This window comes from Cydia splendana, chromosome 3, assembly GCF_910591565.1.
Source record: "Cydia splendana chromosome 3, ilCydSple1.2, whole genome shotgun sequence".
Lineage (NCBI taxonomy): Eukaryota > Metazoa > Arthropoda > Insecta > Lepidoptera > Tortricidae > Cydia > Cydia splendana.
The window spans coordinates 3291464-3318902 of record NC_085962.1 but is presented as its reverse complement, the minus strand read 5'-3'; the positions used below and the strand labels follow the sequence as shown (position 1 = coordinate 3318902).

Sequence of the window (27439 nt, the reverse complement as noted above, 5' to 3'; positions counted from 1 at the left end):
TGCAATCAATCGTGAAAATGAAATAAAACTTTATTTTCAAGAGATTGGTTAGTATACACATAAATCAGTCGATATCAAAAGTTTCTATTTGCATTACAGAACAAGTCGCAATATTTTTTTAATTTCAGATATATAAGGTATTATTATTTGTAGTCAACTATGTAACTTACTTCAGGAACATAGTTTTTTAGGCGGCTAAACTTAAAACTTCTCTATCGTAAAGTTGCTCATTTCACAACATTATTTTCAAAAAATCATATCTCTGTAACTACGCAACCTAGAAGGTTGATCTTTCGTGTTATCGATAGCTTATTTATTGTAGATTACTGGGGTATGCATAACTCCATACCCGCCATAAGGTACCTTTGACCGTGGGACGTCACATATGATCTTTTGTACCACATGAATAACAAATAATCTCGCCTTTAGATGGTTTAGCCCTGCATCTCTTAAAATCATGCGCAGTGCCACCGCATTTATAACAAGTAGGAACCGTGGCAGAGTTCTGTGCATGTGTGGATTGCGTGGACGAGCGTTGGACGTTCCTAACAGCGTTACTTTGTTGCCCACTCGATTTCGCTTGCGCTGGCGACCTACTAAATGTTTGTGAACGCTTGCTACTACTAACATCTACTGCGTTCACCTGCTTGGACTTGGCTTTATATGCGAAATCACTACTAAGTGTGTGAGCCGAACCAGACTTGTTGGGCTCAACAAAATACTGCGTACGCTGTGATGCCTGCTCTAATTTCCTACAACAATCCTTCAGCTCGGCTATAGAATCAACCTTTACTAATGCCAGTTGTTGTGAGAAGCTAGGCCTAATGTTATTCATCAAAATCTGCAACTTTTCCTCCTCCGGCAATGGATTCTTCAAGCGACCAAAAAGACAAGACATAATTGCAAAATAAATGTGCACTGGCTCTTCTAAACCCTGTGTTCTTGCAAGAATCTCACACCTTAGGCGAAAATCAAAGTTTGCAGGCTCAAACTCATCTAATAAAATGGTTTTTAAGTCATTCCAAGAAGAAACTTGTTCCTTTATACCTCTGTACCAAAGCAAACCCTGATCAACAAACAATTGAGCTGCCGAGTTAAACAAAACCACATCTGACACACCATAAGCCAACTTGAGTTCATCGACACGCTCTAGGAAAGACCTCGGATCTGTGTTACCATTAAACTTGACCCCCCATTTAGCCACATTTTTGTCTCCGGAGCAGTGAACTTGCAGCTCCCTAGTAGGGACTGCCTGTGAAACCTGAGTCACTGCTGCCACACTGTCGCTAGAGCTGCTGCCTGCCTGCCCTATACTGTCCAACTGTGCTAACAAAGCGTCAAGCCTATTTGTGAATTGAATCTTCTGAGCCAACTTCCCCGGATCTTCATCCACCTGAACCCGCAGAAGCCTGAAGTACAAATGACTACCCAGAGCCTTCGACCTGTTCCCGGAGTATCTATCCTTCGACTGAACAAACTTAGCTACTAAGGATGACAAATCATTTAATTTATCAGAAATAACTTTCAATTCTGACTCCGGGTTCAAATCTGTATCCAAAATCTCATCTGGCCGACACTCACCTACCAAATTCCTCAACTGTTTCCTAAGACCCTCAACTGTTGAGTGTGGTGTCTCTGACCTGATCTTTACTTCATAAATCAATTCATCGCGCAGCAAAGAGTGAAATTGCACAGAAGTGGCCATTGTATAATAAGTTTAACTCAAAAAATAAACAAATATGATGGCAAAAGATTTACAAATCCAACTCACACTATTGTAGTCTGACAATTATATTAAACAATGTTATATCAATGTGTTTTACTACGTTTTACCTTTTATCTGTGTATGTATATTTCCTTGTCTTTATTGAACTAAATTTTCTGACCCAAAATATAACAGTGAATGCAAAACCAAAATTGTTCACAATTTAAAAAAATCGTTCAAAAATCAAGTAAAAGTGTCTGTTCATAAATGTCAAAATTTCACAATTCGTTTTTTTTTTATACTTTCTAATAAAATATAACAATTTTTTTTGAATTAGTTTATTTGTGTGTAAAAATAACCTGTCCTATATATGTTTACTGTTATTAAAAAACTTTCGAGTCAAAATGTCTGAACTTATTTATACAAAGCTTCTCAATTTTTAAAGCAATTTCTGCACGAGCTTAAAAGCTTTTCGAACTTCACCTCAACAAAGTGTCAACTCAACTCAATTGCAATACTCATAAAAGCTCAGCTACAATAAAATTTATGTATGAGCACTGAATTATACACTAAAATTACACACTATTTTTAGAATGCTCAGAAAATATGCACAATAACTTAAATTACAGCCTCTTAAGTCTAAATCTCATGCATTAAAAGTAGCCAAATGGTACTAAAGTTTGACACTTTACTTCCTGACAAAACGTCAGCACAATGTAACTAACTGAAAATTCGAGCACTTACTTCTAAGTTTTTACAAAATATACTGAATATCGTGCAATAATTTAGGCAAAACTCAAAGTGAAACAGCTAAAGCCTATACTTAACGTTGTCAGAGCGTACACAAGCAAAGCACAAGCTCAAAATTTCACCTAAACGTAAGTACTACTAAAACTTTTTTTTATCTATATGTGATGGCAGTGATACAAACTGATTTATGATGCAAATAGGGCTTTAAGACGGAATCTGTGGGCGCCAAATTGTCACGTAAATATTCCTTGCCCGGCTGTGGGCTTTCCCTGAGGAAACTCACGGACAATTAAAGTTACTAAATTAAATAAAAACTAAATCTTACCAAAAGCTCAAGCAGGTGCTAAACCTATTTCCATCAACTATTCAGGACAATAAAGGACATGAATGAAAGTTAGTTTTTGTGACACATCATTTATTACTAATTCGAACACGGGCAGTTACTCTACATGTAAATCATTAAGCTAGCATAAGCACCTTATTTTAATAATGTCAGACGACAGAGCTGGGTCGTGCCAGAAATGGTTCTAAAATGATTTACAAGCAGACCTATCTAAATTTGTTAGTCCCTAAATTATCATTTGCCATCACATATGATTCTACTAAATTCTTTAACTTTAAATTTGGAAATGCTTCTAGGACGGAAGGAAAGCGTACACCAACCTCATAACAATGTTCCACCAGTTCAAGCCCGACGTGTGATCCTCCGCTGTGCCGGAGCTGATTTGCTGCAGCGGGAATCTGACCCGACACCGCAGAGCAACACCAAAGGACTAAGGTCTCAGTTTGAAGGTGACGTCACCTCCATCCAGCAGAAGAGCGAAATTCTTATGGCGAACTGCTCACCAGACACAGTTGAAGTTTTAGGAATATGGACAGACTTCCATACTCTGATATGCGAAACGATTTCACATACGTAGTAACATAAAAACGAAAAACCCCAGTCAGCTGAAAGAAACAATTCAAGATTAATAACTAGTAGCATGTGCTCTGCTAACCTAAGAGACATTATATGATCTAAGTTTCTCACCAGCTGGAAATTCCTAGAGTGGACTCATCTCACAGCTGTGATACTCCCTCCCACCACATTGTTTTACCAGCAGACTGGAAACAAAGCGAAATGGTCAAACAAAGATTCAACCAGGAGTTGCACCTGAGGACATCCATATATTATCATATTCTACTTACTGTTTGTGGCAAAATAACAACAGCATGAGCTCCCTAGCTCATGGATGCAGCGGCTACTGCATAACCAAGCCTCTGATCGATGCTACCAGAGCATGATGTACTTCGCTTCACTGTTTTATGTATAAAAGATGCCCATCCAGGGCGAAACCCAGCCAGGAAATGATCTCAAACCATTCTGTCCCTGGGATGACACAATCAAAATAACAGTAACTAATGAAATTCATGGAATAATTTTTATATGCAAGTATAACCCAAAGAAATAAATCATATTCAATTATTTGAATATATTTCAACCTATTTTGTATTTATAAATTAAGTTTTTGATTTAAATATTTATTAATATTATTCCATAAATTTAGGATTTAATTTGAAGTAGCAACACCATCAGCTTCAATTTGTTTCCTATTGGCAGAGTGCCTGTCATGTATATTGTTGCTACATCAAAGACTTCCTTGCCATAGAACAAAACTACACTATATTCGAGACAATCCTAAAAACGTTAAACTGAACTAACCATACAAAGTGCCGTGTCACAAGGTATAATTATGATTAGAAAAAACTCAACAGAAGCAGCATCAGGATTTTCAATGCAATATAATAATAAGATAATCTCGCCTAGGTAGATACCTACCATGATTATTTCTCACTTCAACATTTTACCACATCAAGTTTTGCGGAGTTTCAAATCCTAAAAAAATAATATATCATAGCCACCAGACGGGTGCAGCTGTCCTGCACATAGCCGATAAAAATGTATATTCTATTTTATTGTGTCTGGATTATTCTCCGTCAATCTAATAATTAATACACCTTTCTAATTTTACATACAATTTTTAATTCATAAATTTAACTTAAGTCCAATATTGCTGTATAACCTACGATCATTGATTTCTTAATAAAACAAAAAAAAGTGGTGTGTGGTACTATCGTGGGTTCAAACCTAGTTTATAAGTGCTGTATTACAGCAAAAAGTCGTCCCGAAAAAATGCAGAAGCATGACTGAAAAATTCGGTCAGTCCTTATCAAACACAAACAAGAGGTTAAGGTATCGCTAGGTAGCGATGGCGCATACAATCCTTTACAACTTACAACATTAACAAAAAACGTGACTTTGTAAGTGGATCGCCAGTCTTTATTAACGTCTCGTCTCTGGCTTTATTCAATTTCGTTTTCTCAATAATTGGCAGCGAAGCCGTGCCTCGTGACTAATAGAGTTTCAGAAAATAAAGTGCACTTAAGGCGAGCGACCTAGATGTTAATTGGGTTTTTTGTCATTTATTGATCACTTAGTGTCAGGGTTATTATTATCAAAAAAGTTGTAGATTTTAGGGTCAGGTAGGTATGTACGTAGGTACCTACTTATTATGTTTGTAAGTGAATACAATTTTTAAGTATCGGATATGATGAGGATCGGCATAGTGGTGGGGATGAAAACTATTGAAAACATATGTAGGTAGCATGTGTCGTAACCGGGATGCGAATTCTGCTTAAAACATCTGACACAGATGATAAAATAAATGCCTATTATTATTACGTACCTAACTTTAAAAATGATCAGAACAGAACAAAGTTTAGTTGACTGTGCTAAGAAGAGACTACCTACGTGTGTATTTTGCTGACTGCACCTACATAGCTATAGCTGTAGCCATATTATGATAGGTATGGCTACCATAAATTATTCGAAGACAATACGGCTCATGGTTATATGTATAAACTGCAAATTACCCACGCTAACATAAAGACAATTCATCTATTGTTAATTTTGTATGGATATTAAAATGATAAATGCTACCTTGACATTTCAATTCAGGTAAGTAAGATGTATCGCTGTCACCTACTAAACTTAACAATGAAGAAATAATTGTTAAATTTATCTCTTATGCTGAATATCCAGAAGTTAGTTCTGCACAGTAGGAAAAACCAAGATTGTCTTATCTATGTCCGAAAAAAAAAGATAAACGGGCTTGATTGTTGTTGATTGATACATATATCTCATTCACCTAAAACATATTTCTTTCCTGAACCCCTAGTGTAAATTTCATTTGATAGCATGACGTGCGTTTGCGTTATGTCTATTTTTGTATGGCATTTTGAACAGCGCGCCAAGAGGGACGTTTTGGAAACTCAAAATCCCAAAAATTTACGCAAAGCGTACATCACGTCGCTATCGAATGAAGTTTACACTAGAAGTACCTAGTAAACTAAACAGACAATTGAAAACACTAAATCTGTGTAAGACCCAAATACCTATATGTCAAAAAAAGGGTTTCTATGCCAATATCATGAAGTAGTATGCGAGTTAACTAAACAACAAAGCTTAATCAAACTAGTTCGTATCTCGAAAACAATAGACCCACAATGCTCGCGACATTTCTGTTGTCTGTCTTACTTGGCTTAGTTCAGACTTAATCGGGTTAGGGATACGAATAATCGAATTGGTGAAGCGAGTTTAATACGGTTCGCCGTCACAGCGAGCGGAAATAATGCACGCATCTGTGTTCGAGCGCCAAACTACCTCGACTGAAATTAGGGCCTTTCATCCCTTGGTTAACAATCTACTATTCCCATTTACTAATAGCTTTTCTGCTTGTTTACCTACCTATCTTAGAGCATTTAGTAACTAGAGACGACATGGCTGTCATTTTCTGTACGAAACAGTCTGCCGATTATTGCGGGGGAGGGGACGTTAAATGTATTCATATTTCTACCCATGTCAGTCCATACAAAAGTTTGCACAATTGTGCAAGTTTTTCGGCAGAGGGGTAAGCTCTTAAAGGCGACTCCAGTTATTAAATGCTCTAAAGCTACCTATACCTACTTGATGATTTCCTATTTTCTTTAAGTAGAATTGTAAAGCTACTTACCTGCCAATTCTAATTAAGGTCATTACAGAAGACGTGTATAAATAAAGCATGGCTCCATCTCCCTGCGTACACGTGTGCACGCCACCGGTTGTAACGTATCGATTTATATGTCAGTTGACACACCGCTTGCGTTGCGTATGCCTTTAAGCGAAACGTTACGTAACGAAAGCGATTTAAAAGCGGGTATAATAATAATCTAAACATTACATATTTTCGGTACAATGAAACCCTTAAATATTAATTTAACTAGCTAATACTTTAAGTACTAGTGATTAGTGTACAGCGAGCTGCAAAATTGCATACCCACTTTATGAATGAATCCCATTCAATTCCCACAAGCTGTCAACAGCACTGCGCTGTATTTGTATTACAACGATGTGAGCTAACGCTACCTGCGTTCCGTCGGTTTGTACAACTCAATAGAACACGATACAATACAAAAAATACTCACGGGTACAACGCTGTACGCTAACGCCACTTGCGTTCCGTCCGGAGACAGCTCGGTGAAGCGGGACGACTGCTGTAAGACCTGCAAAATTATTACCAATACAGTATAGGTACATATATATAAGCTTCTTAATCATCATCATACTTATATATCAGCCTTTTATCGCCTGGCCTAGAGCCTTTGAGTACCGTAAAATGTACCTACTTTGATATTAAATTTGGAAATTAATTTAAATTTTAAGATTATTAAACTTTGGTAGGTAGAGTTAGACCAAGATAAGTGTGCAACGATTTAGATAACACACGCAGTGCAAGTGTTATTTATATTGCCATGTCAGTTTAGGATCTATCCATTACTAAAGTTCCATTTCATTACAAAGAGACGGAAACGTGATTTCTTATGGGCCACTTCGTTAATTAAACAGCTAATCGGTTTCCTAGCGACACTCTTGGGTCTTGGTTGCCATGGCAACGCCAAGAGGCATTAAGGATTTTTAGAACTGAGATTTTATTTAACTTCGTACATTTTTTGGGCTCGGTATTCAAGACGGAAGATGTTATACAGATTTTGTGAAAAAAAAAACAGATTTATCTTGAAAGAAAGTCAACAGACTGTATAGTGGCGGCTCGTGTGTCAGGGGGTCAAGATCATACGTATATCGACAAATACCGAACATAAAAAAAATATCGGGATGATGCTACGAAAAGTCACGTGTCTATTTCCATATACATATTATATTAGTTGCGGAAACAGAGGGGAGACCTATATATGTTTGACGCCAATGTTTTTTTTTTACGTGAAAGCGTGTTTTTTTGCGGTGGTTCTTTGAAGAGTATCAGCTCTTTTCTAAAATGGTGTAAGGCGTTTTTGGCATAAAATGATTTTTTTGGCATATAGCGTAGGGTTTTTTTTATATTTTTATTTAATATTTATATCAGGTAATTACACAAACGTACCTCAGAAGTGTTGGAGATCAGGATGGTAGTACTGTCAGAGTCCAAGTCGAAAAGTACCAAGTCGCCATTTTCGTTGCGGAACAAAATGTCACTTCCTGTAATTAAAAACAATGATTAAGCTAATAAAATAGAAAAATACTGATGTACCGTTAACAAGAAACATTTAATAACTATTATGGATAAATAGTATAAAGTAACGGTAAATAGAAGATATGCGACGCAGTTTTTTTAGGATTGGCGCGTTCTTGTCAAGTAGGTATAATAAATTGTTTCCTTTTTTGTCAGAATACAATTCCATTTAGTATCACGTTGTTAGCAAACAAGCATATGGCCCTCCTGATGGTAAGCAATCACCGCAGCCTATGGACGCCAACATTCTAGGGGTGTTACATAGGTACGCGCGTATAAAAATCTGTGCACTCCATGAAGTATCCCATACTGTAGTCCATATAGAAAACCTCGGCAGCTCATTCCACAGCAGCCGTACGCGGGAGGAATTACAAAAAAATATTAAACATATATTTTGTTTTTGAAAACATGATCAGTATTTATTTTGTTACACCTTGAATGTAAACTTCCCACCTCGAATGTAAACAATTTACACGTAAATACTTCAAACCGCTTTGTCTGTAAACATGGTGGTTCATCTCAGTTATTATCATCTCGGTTATCAGTTTTTATGTGACCTAGGTATAGGTAATTCCCGGTGTAAAATGAGAACGGTGGGGTAATACAAACGGAATATGAGATATGAGGGATTACCCACTTTCCGAAATAACCCGATTACACCCCAAATTGACAAACTAACCGCTCTGTGAGCTGTAGAGCATTTAATAACTGGAGTGGCCATTGAGAGCTTACCCCTCTGCCGAAAAACTTGCACAATTGTGCAAACTTTTGTATGGGCTGACATGGCTATTTGGATGCTGATAAGCAATAATGTGTCAACCCACATTAATTTTTCAATAAGATGTAAACTCAAACAATTGACGCTTAAAGTTGACATTTTATTGCAAAATGGATGTGGGATGACTCATTTTTGCTAAACACCATCCATTTGTACGTTACGTACAAATCATGTAGAAATAACAATACATTTGACGTCACCTCCCCCGCAAAAATCGGCAGACTGTTTCGTACAGAAAATGACAGCGATGACGTCTCCAGTTAGTTAATACTCTAAAGGTGGCCACTGATCCAAATAGTGGCTGCAATCCAAAATCGGTCCGTGAATGTCAAAAACGTACAATGTTTAATATTAGGATGCCGTCCATTTGGATGAATCCATTGTAACGGCATCCATTTTGAGGGCTCGTCAGTGGCCTGCTTAAGGCTGTAGACCTCGCGAATTCGCGATAAGCTTTAAATTGTAAACATTAAAAATACTTTGTTTTACACTATCATAGCGAACTCCCAATAGTCCTAAGTTCCATAGACTCTACTGGCGCTTAAGTCTTTAATGTCAATTTTCACTATTGTAAACTTTTTCTAAAAAAATATACATATGTATACCTAACTACCGAAACCATAAAATTTCACGATAATCGGTTGAGAAATGCGACATGCACAGGACATACGAAAGCATTTTTACCAAACTGAAACGGATACTTTCCCTAACGCTCGGTCAGTTACCTGAAGTCCAAGACCCGTTAAAGGAGGGCGAGGAGAACACGCCACTGATCACATCCTCCAATTCTATTGGTTGTTCTGTCTCAGGAGGCTCCGTTTCCGGATCCGGTGTCGGCGCCTCCGTAGGAGCCACCGTTGGCGGTTGTACCTAAAAAAAAATTTTAAATAGTTTTTTTAACACTTTTATCGCTGGGTGTACTTTTCTTTCGAAAGGCAACTAAATACTCTTAGAGACGATTGTAACAAACCCAAATACAATTACCTAGGTTGCGTTGTTAGGAGTAATATTGTTAAGTATATGTATAGCTCACAAGATTGGACTCGAACATAGTTACATACATACATGTAAAGCTTGTAAAAAGGTACAATTTTTAATACAATACTTCAATGGGAAATATACAATATTTTGAGTACAGACACAAACTACATGGAATTAAATGAAGTAAAGTGAAGTCAACTGAAGTGAAGTGAAGAAAAATTAAATGAAATATGAAGTTTTAAATAAATTATGTGGTAGTACCATATCGCTATAGTATAGTCTGCGGAGGGACGAGCCTCTCTCATTCCCTGACACCACGACTACCAAGTATCAACATGGCGATTACGGCCGCCATAGCTACGAAGTATAGTGAAGTGAAATGATGTGAAGTGACGTGAAGTGAAATAAAATATGATTTTTTAAATGTCATACCGTAGGCGCTACAGTAGTCGGCGGAGACAATGTACTAGGACCCTCCGTAGTGACGATCGGTGACGAGCCTCCCTCATTCCCTGACAGCACGACTACCATCATGGCGATTACCGCGATTACAGCCGCCATGGCTACGAGGTATAGTGAAGTGAAATGATTTGAAATGACGTGAAGTTCAGTGAAGTGAAGTGATATGAAATATGATTTTTTAAATGTCATACCGTAGGCGCTACAGTAGTCGGCGGAGACACCGTAGTAGGACCCTCCGTAGTGACGACGACGGGTGACGAGCCCCCCTCATTCCCTGACAGCACGACTACTAGCGTAACCACCACTGCGATTACGGCCGCCATGGCTACGAAGTATAGTGAAGTGCAATGATTTGAAATGACTTGAAGTTCAGTGAAGTGAAGTGAAATGAAATATGTTTTTTTAAATGTCATACCGTAGGCGCTACAGTAGTCGGCGGAGACACCGTAGTAGGACCCTCCGTAGTTACGATCGGTGACGAGCCTACCTCATTCGCAGTACGACTACAAACATGGCAATTATCGCGATTACGGCCGCCATGACTACGAAGTATAGTGAAGTGAAATGACATGAAGTTCAGTGAAGTGAAGTGATAAGAAAGATGATGTTAATGTATTTTTTTAAATGTCATACCGTAGGCGCTACAGTAGTCGGCGGAGACACTGTAGTAGGACCCTCCTTAGTGACGGGTGACGAGCCTCCCTCATTCCCTGACAGCACGACTACTAGCGTAACCACCACTGCGATTACTGCCGCCATGGCTACGAAGTATAGTGAAGTGAAATGATTTGAAATGACGTGAAGTTCAGTGAAGTGTATGAAATATGATTTTTTAAATGTCATACCGTAGGCGCTACAGTAGTCGGCGGAGACACTGTAGTAGGACCCTCCGTAGTGACGATGGGTGACGAGCCTCCCTCATTCCCTGACAGCACGACTACTAGCGTAACCACCACTGCGATTACTGCCGCCATGGCTACGAAGCCGATTATGTACGTGACTGTCTTCTTCTTTGCTGACGCTACCAGGACCTGTGAAAAGTAGGAAATATTAAATATGTACTACCTTCTGCCTGCGTGTCTTCTTCTTCTTCGCGTTATCCCGGCATTTTGCCACTGCTTATGGGAGCCTGTGGTCCGATTGACAACTACATAATTCCAAGAATTGACGTAGGCACTAGTCTACTTCGTCTACGTGTAATGAATATAATTATAGATATATAAATACTATTCTATGTTCTTCCCCGGGTTTAATACAATCGCCATACTAAATTTCAACTATAGATCGGTTCAGCGGTTTAAGCATGCAGCGGCAACAGACTGACAGAAGTACTTTCGCATTTATAAGGGAATACATATTATAAACGGTTCTCACGTATTTATACAAAAATATTCCTTAATAAATATTTTTTGTATTTTTTTTTATTAATATTGCTCGTTATGTTAACATCTTCGGCTTAAAATGTCTGTGTTTCACAAAAGTTTTGTTAAAGTTGAAAATGTATACCCCTTAACACTTACGGTGCCGGGCGCCCCGATTCCAGTACAAAATGAACACACCTACGTGCTCTTGGTCGTGAATATGTTAACACATGTCAAAAAGGTTTTGGTTTTTGAACTTTAATATCTATCAATAGAGTTGAATATTATTACTACCAGGTACTAGTCGTTAAATGTGACGTTTTCAACCAAAATGTACCACATTGTCGGTTGCCAATAAGGTCGATTTCAAATTGAAGCTTTATGGAAATAGTGCCTTATTGAAAACCTTGTAAGTACCCTTTTGGTTGAAAATGCCACAAATACAGACCTGCAATAATATTACGAGAAGCGCGCGAAAAAATAAATAAGATCATAAGTAAAATGTAACTGTAGGTACTTTAATAGTATATTATTGTCGAGGCTCGGAAGTAGCTACTTGCAGGCTGAGGATTCGTATTAAACGGACGACCTTGGGAGTCCGTTTAATTTAATCCGAAGCCAGCAAGTAGCCTTCCAGCCGAGTCATATATAGTGTTTTTCTCAAAAATGGTGCAAGAAATATAAATATAATAGAAATATTTTACAGAATCAACGTTCTTACGTATATATTTTCACAGAAAAAAGTAGAAACAATTGAAAAAATTAGCTTTGCCGCCTTTTTATTTTTTTAATTAATAAATAGAAGTGTATTTTTCTGCCGAAAATACGCCAACCTATTTGAGACAGCTAAATAGTCGCGGTACCAACATTATAATTATAAGTACTAATCATCTCTTTGGCTGTTTAATGGGCCTGTGTCTTTATTTGATATGGCCATTTCAACTTTTAAAAAGTTTGGAACACGACAAATAATGGAATTTGTATGCAACATTGCAGTCCCAAAATCGAGACTGCAATGTTTTTAACTTTTTAATTTTTGACTGACCATAAACTACGCGCTTCGCGACCAATTTTTTAAACGTCAAAGTCGACTTTGCCGTCCATTTTTGAGAAAAAGAACTTTAATACAAATTAATAAAAAAAATTTGGTCCCTCAATCAATTTCCTGCAAAAAAAAATTCCTGTACCCAAACAAATGAAAGATAGAACACGAAGCTATTGTGCATAGATTATAATATCCTGTACCTACCCAAATAAATAACCTACCCTTTTCGAACGCACACCAATCCGCACGCACACTTCACCGTTTCATTTCGCACTAACACATAATTTAAGAACAATACACGGGACCACTTAGAATGATCTCACGATATACAATGACTGGTATCTTTCAAATCGGTTCGCACTCGTAGTAGTATCAGGGTTATCCGTGAAAGGTTATCTTCTCTGTAGTAACAGAGAGAAGCGAATTAATAAAGAGTTGTAATCTCCGCTGCGTGAATCATTATTGTTTTAGATGGCGCTATTATTTTGGTCATGTTACCACTTGACCGTCCGACGATAGCATAGTATCCGAAACCAATATGCTCTCAACCGTCCGCGGGAACCTTACTATCCCAAGGGGTGGAAGGAACGGTTGATTTCAGAGCCATCTAACGGAATATTTCGGCATTATTTACTAATTCTCTTGCTGCAATAACGTAGCCTAACCAAATAAAAATATAGATCGTAGCTCTAAAAAATATAGATGGCAGTGTAGTTATAGTTTTTAGTTTTTAACATTGGAAATGTCTTTTCGTTCGCTCCAGTATACGGTCCGATTTCACGAAAAAGTGCGATCCCCTTATATCTCGGAAAGTTGTGAAGATATGATATTAAAAAATAGGCTCAAAAGACGCATAATCACGAGAGCTGTAAGGTGCAAAAATAATTATTCGAGAACGTCAAAAACAAAAAAAGTTATGGTCGAAATAGTGAAAATAAAATTCAATTTTTTCCGAATTTTTGATTTTGGTGCTCGATAATTTGGAAACGAAGAATGATATCAAAAATTTGAGAAAAACGGCTCTGGACAATTTAGTCAGCTACAATTTGAGCCTAAAACAAAGACGATCGGGTTAAGGGTTTGCCCTGTAGCCTAACCTTAAAATAGTCAAAAAGTCAGAACGACATTTTTCACAGGACATTTATGACTTCATGTTTCGCAGAGTTCGTTATCGGTGTTTGTTGTGAATTATCGGGATTATGACGGCAGAATAACACTTGCACTGCGTGGGCTTTCAAAATCGCTGCAGAGGGAGAGGGAGAGGGAGAGGGAGAGGGAGAGGGAGAGGGAGAGGGAGAGGGAGAGGGAGAGGGAGAGGGAGAGGGAGAGGGAGAGGGAGAGGGAGAGGGAGAGGGAGAGGGAGAGGGAGAGGGAGAGGGAGAGGGAGAGGGAGAGGGAGAGGGAGAGGGAGAGGGAGAGGGAGAGGGAGAGGGAGAGGGAGAGGGAGAGGGAGAGGGAGAGGGAGAGGGAGAGGGAGAGGGAGAGGGAGAGGGAGAGGGAGAGGGAGAGGGAGAGGGAGAGGGAGAGGGAGAGGGAGAGGGAGAGGGAGAGGGAGAGGGAGAGGGAGAGGGAGAGGGAGAGGGAGAGGGAGAGGGAGAGGGAGAGGGAGAGGGAGAGGGAGAGGGAGAGGGAGAGGGAGAGGGAGAGGGAGAGGGAGAGGGAGAGGGAGAGGGAGAGGGAGAGGGAGAGGGAGAGGGAGAGGGAGAGGGAGAGGGAGAGGGAGAGGGAGAGGGAGAGGGAGAGGGAGAGGGAGAGGGAGAGGGAGAGGGAGAGGGAGAGGGAGAGGGAGAGGGAGAGGGAGAGGGAGAGGGAGAGGGAGAGGGAGAGGGAGAGGGAGAGGGAGAGGGAGAGGGAGAGGGAGAGGGAGAGGGAGAGGGAGAGGGAGAGGGAGAGGGAGAGGGAGAGGGAGAGGGAGAGGGAGAGGGAGAGGGAGAGGGAGAGGGAGAGGGAGAGGGAGAGGGAGAGGGAGAGGGAGAGGGAGAGGGAGAGGGAGAGGGAGAGGGAGAGGGAGAGGGAGAGGGAGAGGGAGAGGGAGAGGGAGAGGGAGAGGGAGAGGGAGAGGGAGAGGGAGAGGGAGAGGGAGAGGGAGAGGGAGAGGGAGAGGGAGAGGGAGAGGGAGAGGGAGAGGGAGAGGGAGAGGGAGAGGGAGAAACACAAAATAAAAACTTATACAGAGAAACATAAAAAAGAAAAAGTGCCACGAAATGGTCGCACCTCAGCATGTTGCTGGCGACTGCAAGCAGATAGCTGATGCTGAACCCTGGCAGTACCAAGTGGAGCTCGGGTTTAATACAACATAAACACACGCTGTTTTGGTCATCGGACTCGTCTCGATGAGAACTTAGGAGAGTAGTCCCAAGATAGAGCTGATGCTGAACCCTGGTTGTACCTAGCGGAACTCAGGTTTGGTGCAACATAGGCACACGCTGTTTTGGACACCCGATTCGTCATGATGAGCATTACCCAAGATAGCTGATGCTGAACCCTGGTAGTACCTATTGGAACTCAGGTTTGGTGCAACATAGACAAACGCTGTTATGGTCATCTCTCGTCGCGTCAAACTGCTGTCAAGAAAATTTCATATCTTGCAGCAAATGGGCCGCTGGCGCCGCTGCCGATCACCACTTCTCGAGTTGACTACGGATTTGCCGTGTAATAATTTTCTTGTACTTTGAACATTAATATATCCTGCTTATTAATCAAAAAATGAAATATGTACCTATACTTATGCGCCACGGCGACAATTATTCAAACTTGGATACGCGTGTGGAAATTTTGCAATTTGTTTGTTCACATGCGTTATGTCCAGGATACTTGTGTTAGTCTAAGAATAAAATAATTATCATTCAACGTTGTAGTTTTATTTTGTAACTTTTTCCTTATCCAGACTTTCTCGTCGCTCAGCGACAATATTTTTTCGAATTCCGTAGATTCATTTCCAATGTGCTCGATAGTCGTGTGAGGCACGAAATCTGTGAATTTTTGTAGAAAGTTGTGGATGTGCAGCGCGGGGCGTGCGTCGCTAAAAAAACCCGGACGGTTGAGAGGAATACAGTCTCGCGGGCCGGACGGTCAAGTGGTTTTTATCGCCAATCGTTTCAACTTTCATATTTTTCGCACTTGTATATACTATTATTATTTTTTTAGGTATTGTAGTATTGGGTCGGTGGAAGCTGTCAAGTTTATGTTTCAAAGTTATAAATAGCACTAACATTTTATATAAGGTAATATGAAATAGTAGATTGTGTCACAAGAGAGCAAAATTACATATTTACGTCGTGGGCGTACATTGAATCCTGAACTAAGCGAAGGATTCTAAAATAGAATCCTAAGCTCTCCTAATCGTAGTGAGGGATTCAAGTGTTAACGCCCTTGGTGGAAATAATAATTGCTACCATGTGACAGATACCTACCTACTTTCTAATGCTTTTTAATAAAAATATTATTTAAACTAAAACAATAGTATGCAACATGGTAAAAAAATAATATCCTAGAACAAAAAAGTGCCACTTTGATCCCTCGTAGCAGGGAATAAAAAGCCCTTTTCCATATAGGTGATTTGAAAAGCATAAACAGCGCCATCTACCTGTGACAATGATAAAGCACGCAATATTATACGAAGGTTTAAAACTCTTTGTTAATTTATTTATCTATGGCTACACGCAAAACCAGTTTAAATGAGATCAACAAACTATTAAAAACTTAATGCTTTACAATAGAGGTGATATTCGAGTGCAGATTGTGCAAAAAGTACCCATTGTCGTTTTTGTCAGTTCCGATTAAGGAATTTTTTTTTAAATACTGTAAGTACCTAAGTATATGTGTTTCAAAAGTTTCAAAATATACAATCATATAGACCAGCGGTCGGCAACCTGCAGCATGTCTCATAAAGTCATAAATATTAACAAAGTACGGCCCGCGTCACCTCCGTTAACTACTATTGGCCCTTGGCTGCTAAAAGGTTGCCGACCGCTGATATAGACAATAGTCTTGCCTTAGCGTGCATTTTGTTTAGAGTGCGCTCGTGGTTAATAGTTATTTGTACAACAAGAGATCAAAGTTTGATATTTCTTCGAGTGCTTATTTTGAGTCCCGTGCAAGCGAAAGATTCTATAATAGATCTAATTTAGAATCTTGAGCGTAGTAAGGGATTCAAAAGCGCACGAGATGTAAATAACTTTGATCTCGTGTAGTACACAAAATTTTTCACCCTAAGCAGTGAGAACATACCTAGAGGGACAGAGATAATAGAACCCAAGTATATCGAACTTGTATTAGACCCCGCATGTTGAAATGACATTTGACTATAAAGGTCACTTGAATGTCATTTTGTCTCACTCAGTGAGCAAAATCGCATTTTGCTCACTGAGTGAGACACACTCAGTGAGCAAAACGCAATTTTGCTCACCGAGTGAGACAAAATGACTCAGGGAGCAAAATCGCATTTTGCTCACTGTTTTTAAGAAGCAAAGTACCCTTGTTCGAGCTGCTGAGGTGGAAAAATAATGATCTGTGTAGGACATCTTACACAGACACAGATCAACCTAGCCCCAAACTAAGCAAAGCTTGTACTAAATATGGGTGCTAGGCGACGATATACATACTTATTTAGATAAACATAGATTACAACAATGACTCACACAAATAAATGCCCTTACCGGGATTCGAACCCAGGACCATCGGCTTCGCAGGCGGGGTCACTATCCACTAGGCCAGACCGGTCGTCGTATGGTTTTAAAATGTCCGGATCCACTTGAGAGATTACCTGCCAATGAATGGCATTGTTATCTTTTGTTAAACCAAACCGCTAATTACGTGTGCAAAATGAAATGCAATAACAAAAGATTCCATACAGATAACAACTTTCCCACTTGAAGAATAGAGTTAAAATTACAATAGCAGGTACTAGATACCTATAGGACCTTTTAGAATTCAGAGCCGTGGTCGCCCTGGTGTTTGTTTGATTCATGTTTAATTTACAAATATGGAGTACTTACTATTCTGCCCTCCTAAGCTAAAAAGCCGTATTTGCAGTCAATTTGTATGAAAACTGAATGCAAATACGGCTTTTTAGCTTAAGAGGGCAATTGTAATGTATATACCTAACTCTTTTCTTCAAGCTGTAAAGTTATCAGTTTAAAATCGTTTGATGTTATTGCATTTCATTTTATACAGGTAATTAGCGGTTTGGTTTAACAAAATATAACAATGCCATTCATGTTCAAGTAGTCTCTCAAGGTAATCCCAACATTTTAAAACCATACGAGTATAATATAGTATGAATTATCTCAGATGATTTTTTCGGGCTCGGGCCCTAATCCGTTAAAGAAAAGCCTTTGTTTCTTTCAAGAGCGGTCTTCAGCACGTGCCAAAGCAACCAATGTCGTTTAAAAAGCATCTATCATGATAGTCTTAAGGTTCAAATTCATGTGACAGTTGATTCAGAGAACAATCGGGTGGTCTTGGCTTTGGAGATAACAAAACGTGTTATCTTGGAATGGGCTGTTTAGTGAATTTGAACCATATAATTAGAATGGTAAATTTTCTTTTTAAACGGGCTTGTTCCCGTTACTTATATCGGGGCTATTAGCAGTAAGGAGTGTAACCACTGCATAAAGGAAACAATACCTTTTGTTTAACAGATTAGGGCCCGAGCACGAAAAAATCACCTGAGATAATTCATACTATAGTCGTGGTTCAATCTTTCGCTTGCTCGGGTATCAGCATTAGCTCGAGAGGTTAAACAACAACTTTGCCCCCTTGTAAAACAAATAACTATTTACCTGATCACTGGTGCCCATCTCCATCGTGGAATTGCTGTTATCTTGAGCCATGGTGAGATATTCTCCTCACCTGAAATAAGAAAAATGTTTAAAACCACGTAAACTAAAAAAAAAACCGGACAAGTGCGAGTCGTACTCGCACACGAAGGGTTCCGTACCATGTTTTTAGCCACGATTATGATATTCATTCCGTTACTCATTTTACCATGGAAATTGAGAGATACAGCGGTGGCAACAACGCCGTCGCCAAAGACATATGTAACTCCGTATTAAGATGAATAAAGTCTAAGGAAAAAATGTGCCTCAGAAATGTGTTAATACATTTTCATTTTTAGTTTGAATGCTATGTCGATAGATGGCAGTAAATTTACTATGGCTACAAAATTTACTATGAGGGTCAAACAGATCACTGTGTTATGTCTTTCCTGTTGACATACACAAGAGTTAAGGGCTATAAAGGTTAATTTTCTTATTTAACCCTTATCCACGTGAAAAGGTCCTCCTTTTATTTAGAGAACTATGATAAAATCATTGCTTACATGCCCACAAGCTGTTAACTATTGCCCACAGGAGAGAAAAATGTGCTGTTCGCGATATCACGCTTGTTTTCTCTCCTGTGGGCAATAGTTAACAGCTTGTGGGCATGTAAGTAATGATTTTATCATAGTTCTTTAAATAAAAGGAGGACCTTTTCACGTGGATAAGGGTTAAATAAGAAAATTAACCTTTATAGCCCTTAACTCTTGTGTATGTCTACAGGAAAGACATAACACAGTGATCTGTTTGACTCATGACAGTAACTCTCTCTCTATACACTCTATTCTCTTTGACACCGCAACATTAATGCGGCTGCATTTGACATCCGAACGTCACCTTAAGTGTACCTAACGCATATTATTTTCGTGTGTCACGCATTTATAGCAATAACTTATAACAATATTTTAGACAAAATATATCACACGTTTATCCAACATCATTCAGAAGCAGCAAAAAATAACTCTGCGCTTTCTTATTATCTTTATATCTTAACAACAGTGTTCATATAATTTATAACCCCTTGTTTGCATAGTTATTTCTGACTGTACAATCTACTTAACATATCCATTGTATCCGGAACGTAGAGGCCTCAAAACCGCTTGACTCAGCCCAGTTTCATGCATTTTCTATAAGCCCTTCAACACTGCTCGACGTTGAGAAGTGAGTGTTCCCATCGAGCGAGTCTAAGCAAGATTACTTCCTGCCTCGCACAACCACAGAATAAAAATAATAGTACTAGGTACAGAAGGTTCACTCTCGAACAAAACGCGTCTATTACAACAGATATGAGCGCTAGGTGGCGTAATGGCGAGCAGTACGGTTACCATCAGTTTGTCACTGACATAAACGCCGTCGAGAACGTAATTTACTTTCTATACATCTCGCTCGCACTCGCGTATTAGTGCAAACGGGATGTATAGACAGTAAATTACGTTCTCGACGGCGTTTATGTCAGTGACAAACTGATGGTAACCGTACTGGCGTCCGTACCGTAGCGGTACGCGGCAACTACTATGGCTAGACACCAAAATGGGCCGCATGTCTTTGTAGCGACTTCAGTTTTGGAAAATATTGAAAATCGCGGAGCCCTACACTCATTCATAATTATTGACGCGACCATTTTAGGCCCACTGTACGGCTACCACCATTTTGACACTGACATATTCGCTAGCGTTTGCGTAAACTTTATATTCATCTCGCTCGTACTCGCATGTTATTGCGAGCGACATGTATAGAAAGTTAACGCAGACGTTAAGGAATATGTTGACACTGCTAAGGTAGTCGTGGTAAGGCTCGTCACATTAACAAAAGTTGAAGATTCAAAGTGTGACCTTAAAATCGAAAAGTCCCTCATCTGGACCCTAAACGTTTGCAGTTAGATCGTGTTAGACTTAACGAACTTACCCCGACTAATATGCGATTCGTGCGAGCGAGATGTATAGAAAGTAAGATACGCAGACGTTGGGAAATATGTTGACACTGCTAAGGTAGCCGAGCCGTGGTAAGGCCACTGGACTCGCTTGTGTTCGGTAAGCGATTGGAACTACGTCATTGGTGTGATGTAGCTTTAAATATTATAACAGCTCATGCTAGTTTTGAGGTTCAGAAGGATCTAGGTCGGGACAGAGACAGGTAAATAATAAGGACAGGTAGCCGTTACATGTGGCGTTTCTTGTACCTAAATGATGGTGCCATCCATCAGGACTACCCACACCCACCCACCATCAAGGTAAGGCAAGGGTTCCCAAACTGTGCGCCGCGGCGCCCTGGGTCGCCGTAGACACTGTCTGTCTACTAGACAGTAAAGAGGGGCGCCGTGAGACAATCCTTCTCACCATGTTACTATTTCAAATGACCTGGCTAGGTTAGGGCGCCGTGATTAAATATGAAACTTGCAAATGCGCCGCGGACTGAAAAAGATTAGGAACCCCTGGGGTAAGGCAAAGCTTTAACAAACAATCATACAAAAGTGAAAGTAAGTTTATTTTTTTAATTTAACAACAATTAATACGAATATGTTCATGTTTCTAATCAGGATACATCTGCCAGATTGATCTGATGGACCTAAGTATATCTTTTTATAATTAGGAATGTTATAGATGAGTTTAATTTTAGTGATAATTTTTGATTATTTGTAGCAAAGACATATGTAACTTCGTATAAGATGAATAAAGTCTAAGGAAAAAACGTGCCTCGGAAATCAAGAAAAAGTCATTCTCGGATAGATGGCGCACACACCTTTGGCCTATGCTCGGCTAGACGGCGTGACGACACCGTTTCATATTTAACAATTTTAACACATAGATATCAGTGAATGAACATGGGTCAAAATGATATAGAAATAATAAAGTCATTTATCCATATATAAACATTTTTTTGATAATTTTATACGTTTTCATTTTGAGTTTTAGTCGTGTGTCGATAAATGGCAGTAAATTTACTGTGACTACAAAATTTACTATGATAGGACCCCTCTATACTATCTATTCTCTTTGTTTGTAGTTTTAGTATCTTTTTCTACATAACGTTTTAAGTGTCATTCGATGGAACTTGCTAACTATGTAAACAAACCGCCTTATTGAAATTGTCTTTGAATGATTAATTTACTAGTGACTTTTAGTTAGCAAGTTCCATAGCATGACACTTTACGCATAGGTATTTTAAAACTAGAATAGTTTGTAGAATAGAATAAAATATTTTTTCTTTCTATATTCAGCATTCAGCACCATAAAGATTACAGTTTGTATCGAGACTAGGAGTCTCTATTATTTATTTGTCTTTGGCTGCACACTGCAGCTCGAAAGTCATGAATAGTTTACATGTGAACCCATTTCGTGTTCTGGCACCTGACATGTGACATTTCTGCCATTTTGACAGCTGCTCGTTTGTAGAATGCCACTCACACTGCAAACCGAATACAAGAGGGTTTTTATATAGGAACTAGCGACCCGCCCCGGCTTTGCACGGGTTAAAAAATACAACCTAAACCTTCCTCAAGAATCACTCTATTGATAGGTGTAAACCGCATGAAAATCCGTTCAGTAGTTTTTGAGTTAGGAGTTCAAACCCCGGCTCGTACCAATGAGTTTTTCGGAACTTATGTACGAAATATCATTTGATATTTACCAGTCGCTTTTCGGTGAAGGAAAACATCGTGAGGAAACCGGACTAATCCCAATAAGGCCTAGTTTACCCTCTGGGTTGGAAGGTCAGATGGCAGTCGCTTTCGTAAAAACCAGTGCTTACGCCAATTCCTGGGATTAGTTGCCAAGCGGACCCCAGGCTCCCATGAGCCGTGACTCGTGACAAAATGCCGGGACAACGCGAGGAAGAAGAAGATTCAACATACACATAAAATACACAGCTGCAAAAATGAATACCAACCCATTTATTAATGGAATTAATTCATAAAGTGGCCACTTTTGCAGCTGTACCTTTCTTATACTAGCGGTACATATACCTTTTTAGAGTTCCGTAGCCAAATGGCAAAAAACGCAACCCTTATGGATTCGTCATGTCTGTCTGTCTGTCTGTCTATCTGTCCGTCCGTATGTCACAGCCACTTTTTTCCGAAACTATAAGAACTATACTGTTGAAACTTGGTAAGTAGATGTATTCTGTGAACCGCATTAAGATTTTCACACAAAAATAGAAAAAAAAAAACAAAAAATTGGGGGTTCCCCATACTTAGAACTGAAACTCAAATTTTTTTTTTTCATCAAAACCATAGGTACGTGTAGTGATGGGTCGTTACCAGTAACTTACTCAAAGTGGGAATATTCCCGGTAATGCTACCAGTAACATTACCCCCGATCGGTAACATTGAGAAACTTTGGAAAAATTATTAGAATTGTATATCTTTTTTCGTGTTAAATACTTAAATAAATAACAATGCTATTATTTACAGTCATATAACAGTCAAGGATTCTCTGAGAGAGTAAATTCCCAATGTTACCGGTAATATTCCCAATATTACCAGGTATTTTTCCATAGTTACTGGGAATAATACTATCTGGAAATAACGATAAAGTAATGCTTAACTGTGTAAAATTAAAGAAAATATGTGTATAAATCAGTTTAATTATTCAAATATAACAATCAACATTTTGTATAATAATGATTACAGTTTTATGTAAAATATTAATTAAATTATTTAAAATAAAATGAGCTTTGTACATTTTTTATAATAATACAGATCATGATCAGGTACACAAATCAACAACTAAAAAGTTACAAAAGAGCTTATTTACTATAATTTACATTAATAAAAATATTTTACTTTCATATTAAAATAGGGACACAAATCAACAACTATAAACTTACACAACAGGTTATTTAGTATAATTTACATCACTAAAATATTGTATATTGTTATTAAAATATTAATATTCAATCTGCAGATAAAACGTCATTAGATGTACTTGAATCTAAATCTTCCACATCTTCAACGTCTGAAAAATCATCTTCAGATTCAGAAGTATCAGCATCTGGAATATCCTCATTGGTCGTAATACTTCGGTCTATAGGTTTTTGTGATGCTGATTGATGAGACAATTTCCAGTTATGGGATATATATGTCAATTTTCCCGCTCTGTTTGTCTTCAACCGATTCCTTCGTTTCGTATGAATGTTGGAAAATGTAGAGAAGGACCTCTCTACCGCTGCAGAGGTGGCAGGCATGGTTAGTATTTTAACAGCAATTTTACCTAAAGCTGTATGGGAAAATAATGTTTCCCACCATGTGACTGGCTCTGTAGTCGCTGCCATTTTCCACACAAAATCCTTTGCCCAGATGTTTTTGTGAGTCTTGTAGTCAGATAATTCCATTAATATATTAGTTGCTTCATTCCCAAAATTAAATATGATTTCGCATCCATCAACATTTTCTTGATCTGTTAATTTTCCTCCTTGATTCTTCGGGTCCAGTATTGTCGCTGCAAAATGGATAGGTTTCAGAGCATTTGCCTTTCGTTCTTCAAATTTCGCTTTTAAATCTGTTAAATTATTTTCAAGAAGATTTGTCGTTTGATAATTGTTAAGCAATGCATCTAATTCTTTAAATGCTTTGTAAACTAAGTGTACTGCGAAATAGTCCCCTTCTAGAATGAATATCCATTGGACTATGGGGTCTAAAAACCATTCCAGGCTGCGAAGCTCTGTCCATGTGTCTTCGTTTAATATTTTATTTTTGTATGGTCTTAAAGATGTTGTGGATTCATTTATTGTGATATTTTGTAAAACAATTTTTGATTTTATAAAGCTATGAAGGCATGCTAAATAACTGCCCCATCTTGTTCTAACTGGTAACTGAAGAGATGTATTGATACATTTTTCTTCCGCAAGTCTTCGGAATTCTGCTCCAAGAATATGAGATCGTGTAACTGTTTTTATAACTCTCACTGTAAATGCAAAAATCCGACGTATTTTCATGATTTTTAATAAGTCTCCAACAAATAAATGTAGGGTATGAGCCAAACATCCTGTCCATATAGTTTGTTCATATTTGTCGTGCAAGAGCTTCCCAAATCTGACCATGTTTGCAGCATTGTCTGTGACAACTGCAACGAACTTTGACGGGTGAAACTCTTCGATTATGTTTGTGACTTCTTCACATAAATATTCGGCTGTATGTCTTTGTTCCTTTGTTTCTATAAATTTGTAAAAGTATGGTTTCGGAGCATAAAGAATCACATTTAAAATAGATTCTTTTCTTAGGTTAGACCATCCATCAATGGATAAGTGAATAACACTGGCTTGATTGATTTTGCTCACTATGTCACTCTGAACTTCTGAATATTCTTCATCTAATAGCGATGTAGCCAATCTCTTTCTCGAAGGCAGACCGTATGAAGGGTTCATCAAATGAAATGCTTCTTTCCATAGCGGATGCTCGAAATGAGAGAAAGGTGTGCCAGTTACATACATTGCTCTTGCAACAGCTTTATGTATATTCATCTGAAACAATAAGCGTCAAAAATATAATAAACGCCCTGTACATTAAGAGTACTAGTGGTTATATTCGCAATAAATAAATACCACGCTGTCCTGGCCATTGTTACGCTATGTCTGCGCTGTAGCTAGTCATATTTAAAAAGAATCACCACGCCTTTAGACAATGACCACTTCATAACAGTGAAAGAGTCGTGGTATTTATTTGCACATGGCCATTAACTTATTTTGTTTATATAAAATAAAAAAATAAAATGTAAATGATAGAAATATAATGCAATTATTCAGTATGAGTAGTCTATCGTTTCTAGCAAAACCATTGATATGGAATTTATGAAAAGAGAGTCAGTTTTTTATGGTACGATCCATATTAAGATAAAAATATATTTACCTGCTCATCTTTGTCCATCAATGCTGGTCTTACATCTCTTGTATTTTGCGATGTAGAGGCACGGTCACTGTCACTTGATAGTTGAGTGTCACATAATGTTGTTGATTTTTTGTCATATTGTCTAAAACTCTCCTTTACATCTTGGGGACTCTTTTTACATTTCAGAATATGACATGCAAATTTTGTTGCGTTTCGAAAGTTGTACACAACACTGCAAAAGTTGCAAGTGAAGCTTTTTTTATTGTTTATAGTATTTTGGGTAAAATGACTATACACTTGACTTTTCGGCTTCATTGTAACATATCCAGTCCTCCATCCACTAGTTATCACCTTACCACAAATAATACGTTCACTCTAACCCGTGTTCTAGATAAGACTAACCCCCTGACTAGGGGTCCAGGTAACAATTGAGATAAGAAACAGATTGAGTGAAAGAGAAAACAGATGCCAAGTGTGAAAGAGAAAGACATATTTATGTACCTACATAACTCGTTGTACTATGATAATAACTTTTTAACCTTATTTTATCTCATAGAAATCATTACTATCATCAGTTTCGTATGTTACCACCTTTTGGGAATGTTACTGGTAACATTGGTAACTTACTAGTAATATTCCCAAATGGAAACTTACTGGTAGCGGGAATGTTTCCGCAGCCCATCACTCCGTACGTGTGATATTGAGGTTTCTAATATCATTTTTTTCTAAACTGAATACTTTGCGCGAGAGACACTTCCAAAGTGGTAAAATGTGTCCCCCCCCCCCCCCTGTAACTTCTAAAATAAGAGAATGATAAAACTAAAAAAATATATGATGTAGGTACATTATGCAAACTTCCACCGAAAATTGGTTTGAACGAGATCTAGTAAGTAGTTTTTTTTTTAATACGTCATAAATCGTAAACCGCAATTTTATTATGTTACTTGCTGCTACGGAACCCTGCATGGGCGAATCCGACTCGCACTTGGCCGCTTTTTTTTATTTGGGATCATAAACCGTTCAATAAAAGATTTCGCTTCACCTCTTTTCCTTTTTTTTCCTAATATAATAAGCTTTAACAAAAAACCCATTCCCCAGTGAAATAAGAAAACCAATCGAGTGCTTACGAAAAATAATATTGCCGCAAATCCGCCGCATATGTCAGTGGAACGGAGGCCGATTACATTTTAACATTTTGATAAGGTTAATTATTTTGATACGATCTTATTTAAGTAATGTCATGCGTGAGGCATCTCACGCGCATCATTAAGTGCGAGCGATATGCCTAAGGGCGCCTGTACACCGCTCCGCCACCGCTCCGACACCGCACCGCCGCCGCGCCGCCGTTGCCGCATCTTCGCGATATGTATGCGGCAGCGCGGCGGCGGCGCGGCGGCGGGCTTTACGCGTCTCGTGTATATAGCGCGGAGGTGCGGCGGCGGTGCGGCGGCGGTGTGGTGTCGGCGCGGAGGCGGTATCGTGTACACGAGCCCGTGCGGCAGCAGTGCGGTGTCGGCGCGGAGGCGGCACCGTGTACACGCGCCCTAATGAGCATAAACCCCAAGGTGTTGGATGCAGGAATGATTTGGTGTATTTAAAACTATGTTTAATACCTAGGTACTCTAGGTACTGTAAAATACCAATCAGATTATGAATTATATTATAATTAGGTGCACTTACATCCAAACATACTAAGAAGTGTTTTTAAGGCGTATCCAGACTAGTCATTTTTTCACCAATCTGATTAAATTGCCAGATCGAATCAGGACGCAAACGCCAATTTAGCTCGCCGATAATGACCGATATTACCGATAAAATGAGGTGCGGACGCAAGAATACCAATTTGTGACGCCAGTATTTTCGTTTGGGGCATTTTTTCAATTTAGAGGGCTCTAATATCACCATAAATCTAAAATTGGTGATTAAATTGGAGATTGACGCCAATTTCAGACGGGATCCAGAAGGGATGATCAAATCGGTCGATTTAATCATCCCGTCTGGATACCGCTTTATAGTTTCACGCTGATTGGTGCAGCGACACCAGATGACTCAAGGTCATATCAAATAAGATGAAAACCATTTATTGTTAACCTCGTAAAGGGGCCCACTGATTAACAGTCCCCCGGACGGTAT

General features: G+C 38.8%; 1 protein-coding gene across 1 annotated transcript in view; it reads right to left on the bottom strand.

Annotated features, from left to right (window-relative positions):
• Positions 1–27439, bottom strand: part of LOC134806451 (venom dipeptidyl peptidase 4-like) — a 94421-nt gene that overhangs the window by 27047 nt on the left and 39935 nt on the right. Inside the window, exons 2-6 of the mRNA XM_063779732.1 lie at positions 18451–18520; positions 11107–11292; positions 9544–9688; positions 7912–8006; positions 6959–7036 (exon numbers count right to left, since the gene is read on the bottom strand). Of these exons, the coding sequence (XP_063635802.1) occupies positions 6959–7036; positions 7912–8006; positions 9544–9688; positions 11107–11292; positions 18451–18501 (555 nt within the window). The 5' untranslated portion in view covers positions 18502–18520. The remainder of the gene's footprint in view (positions 1–6958; positions 7037–7911; positions 8007–9543; positions 9689–11106; positions 11293–18450; positions 18521–27439) is intronic.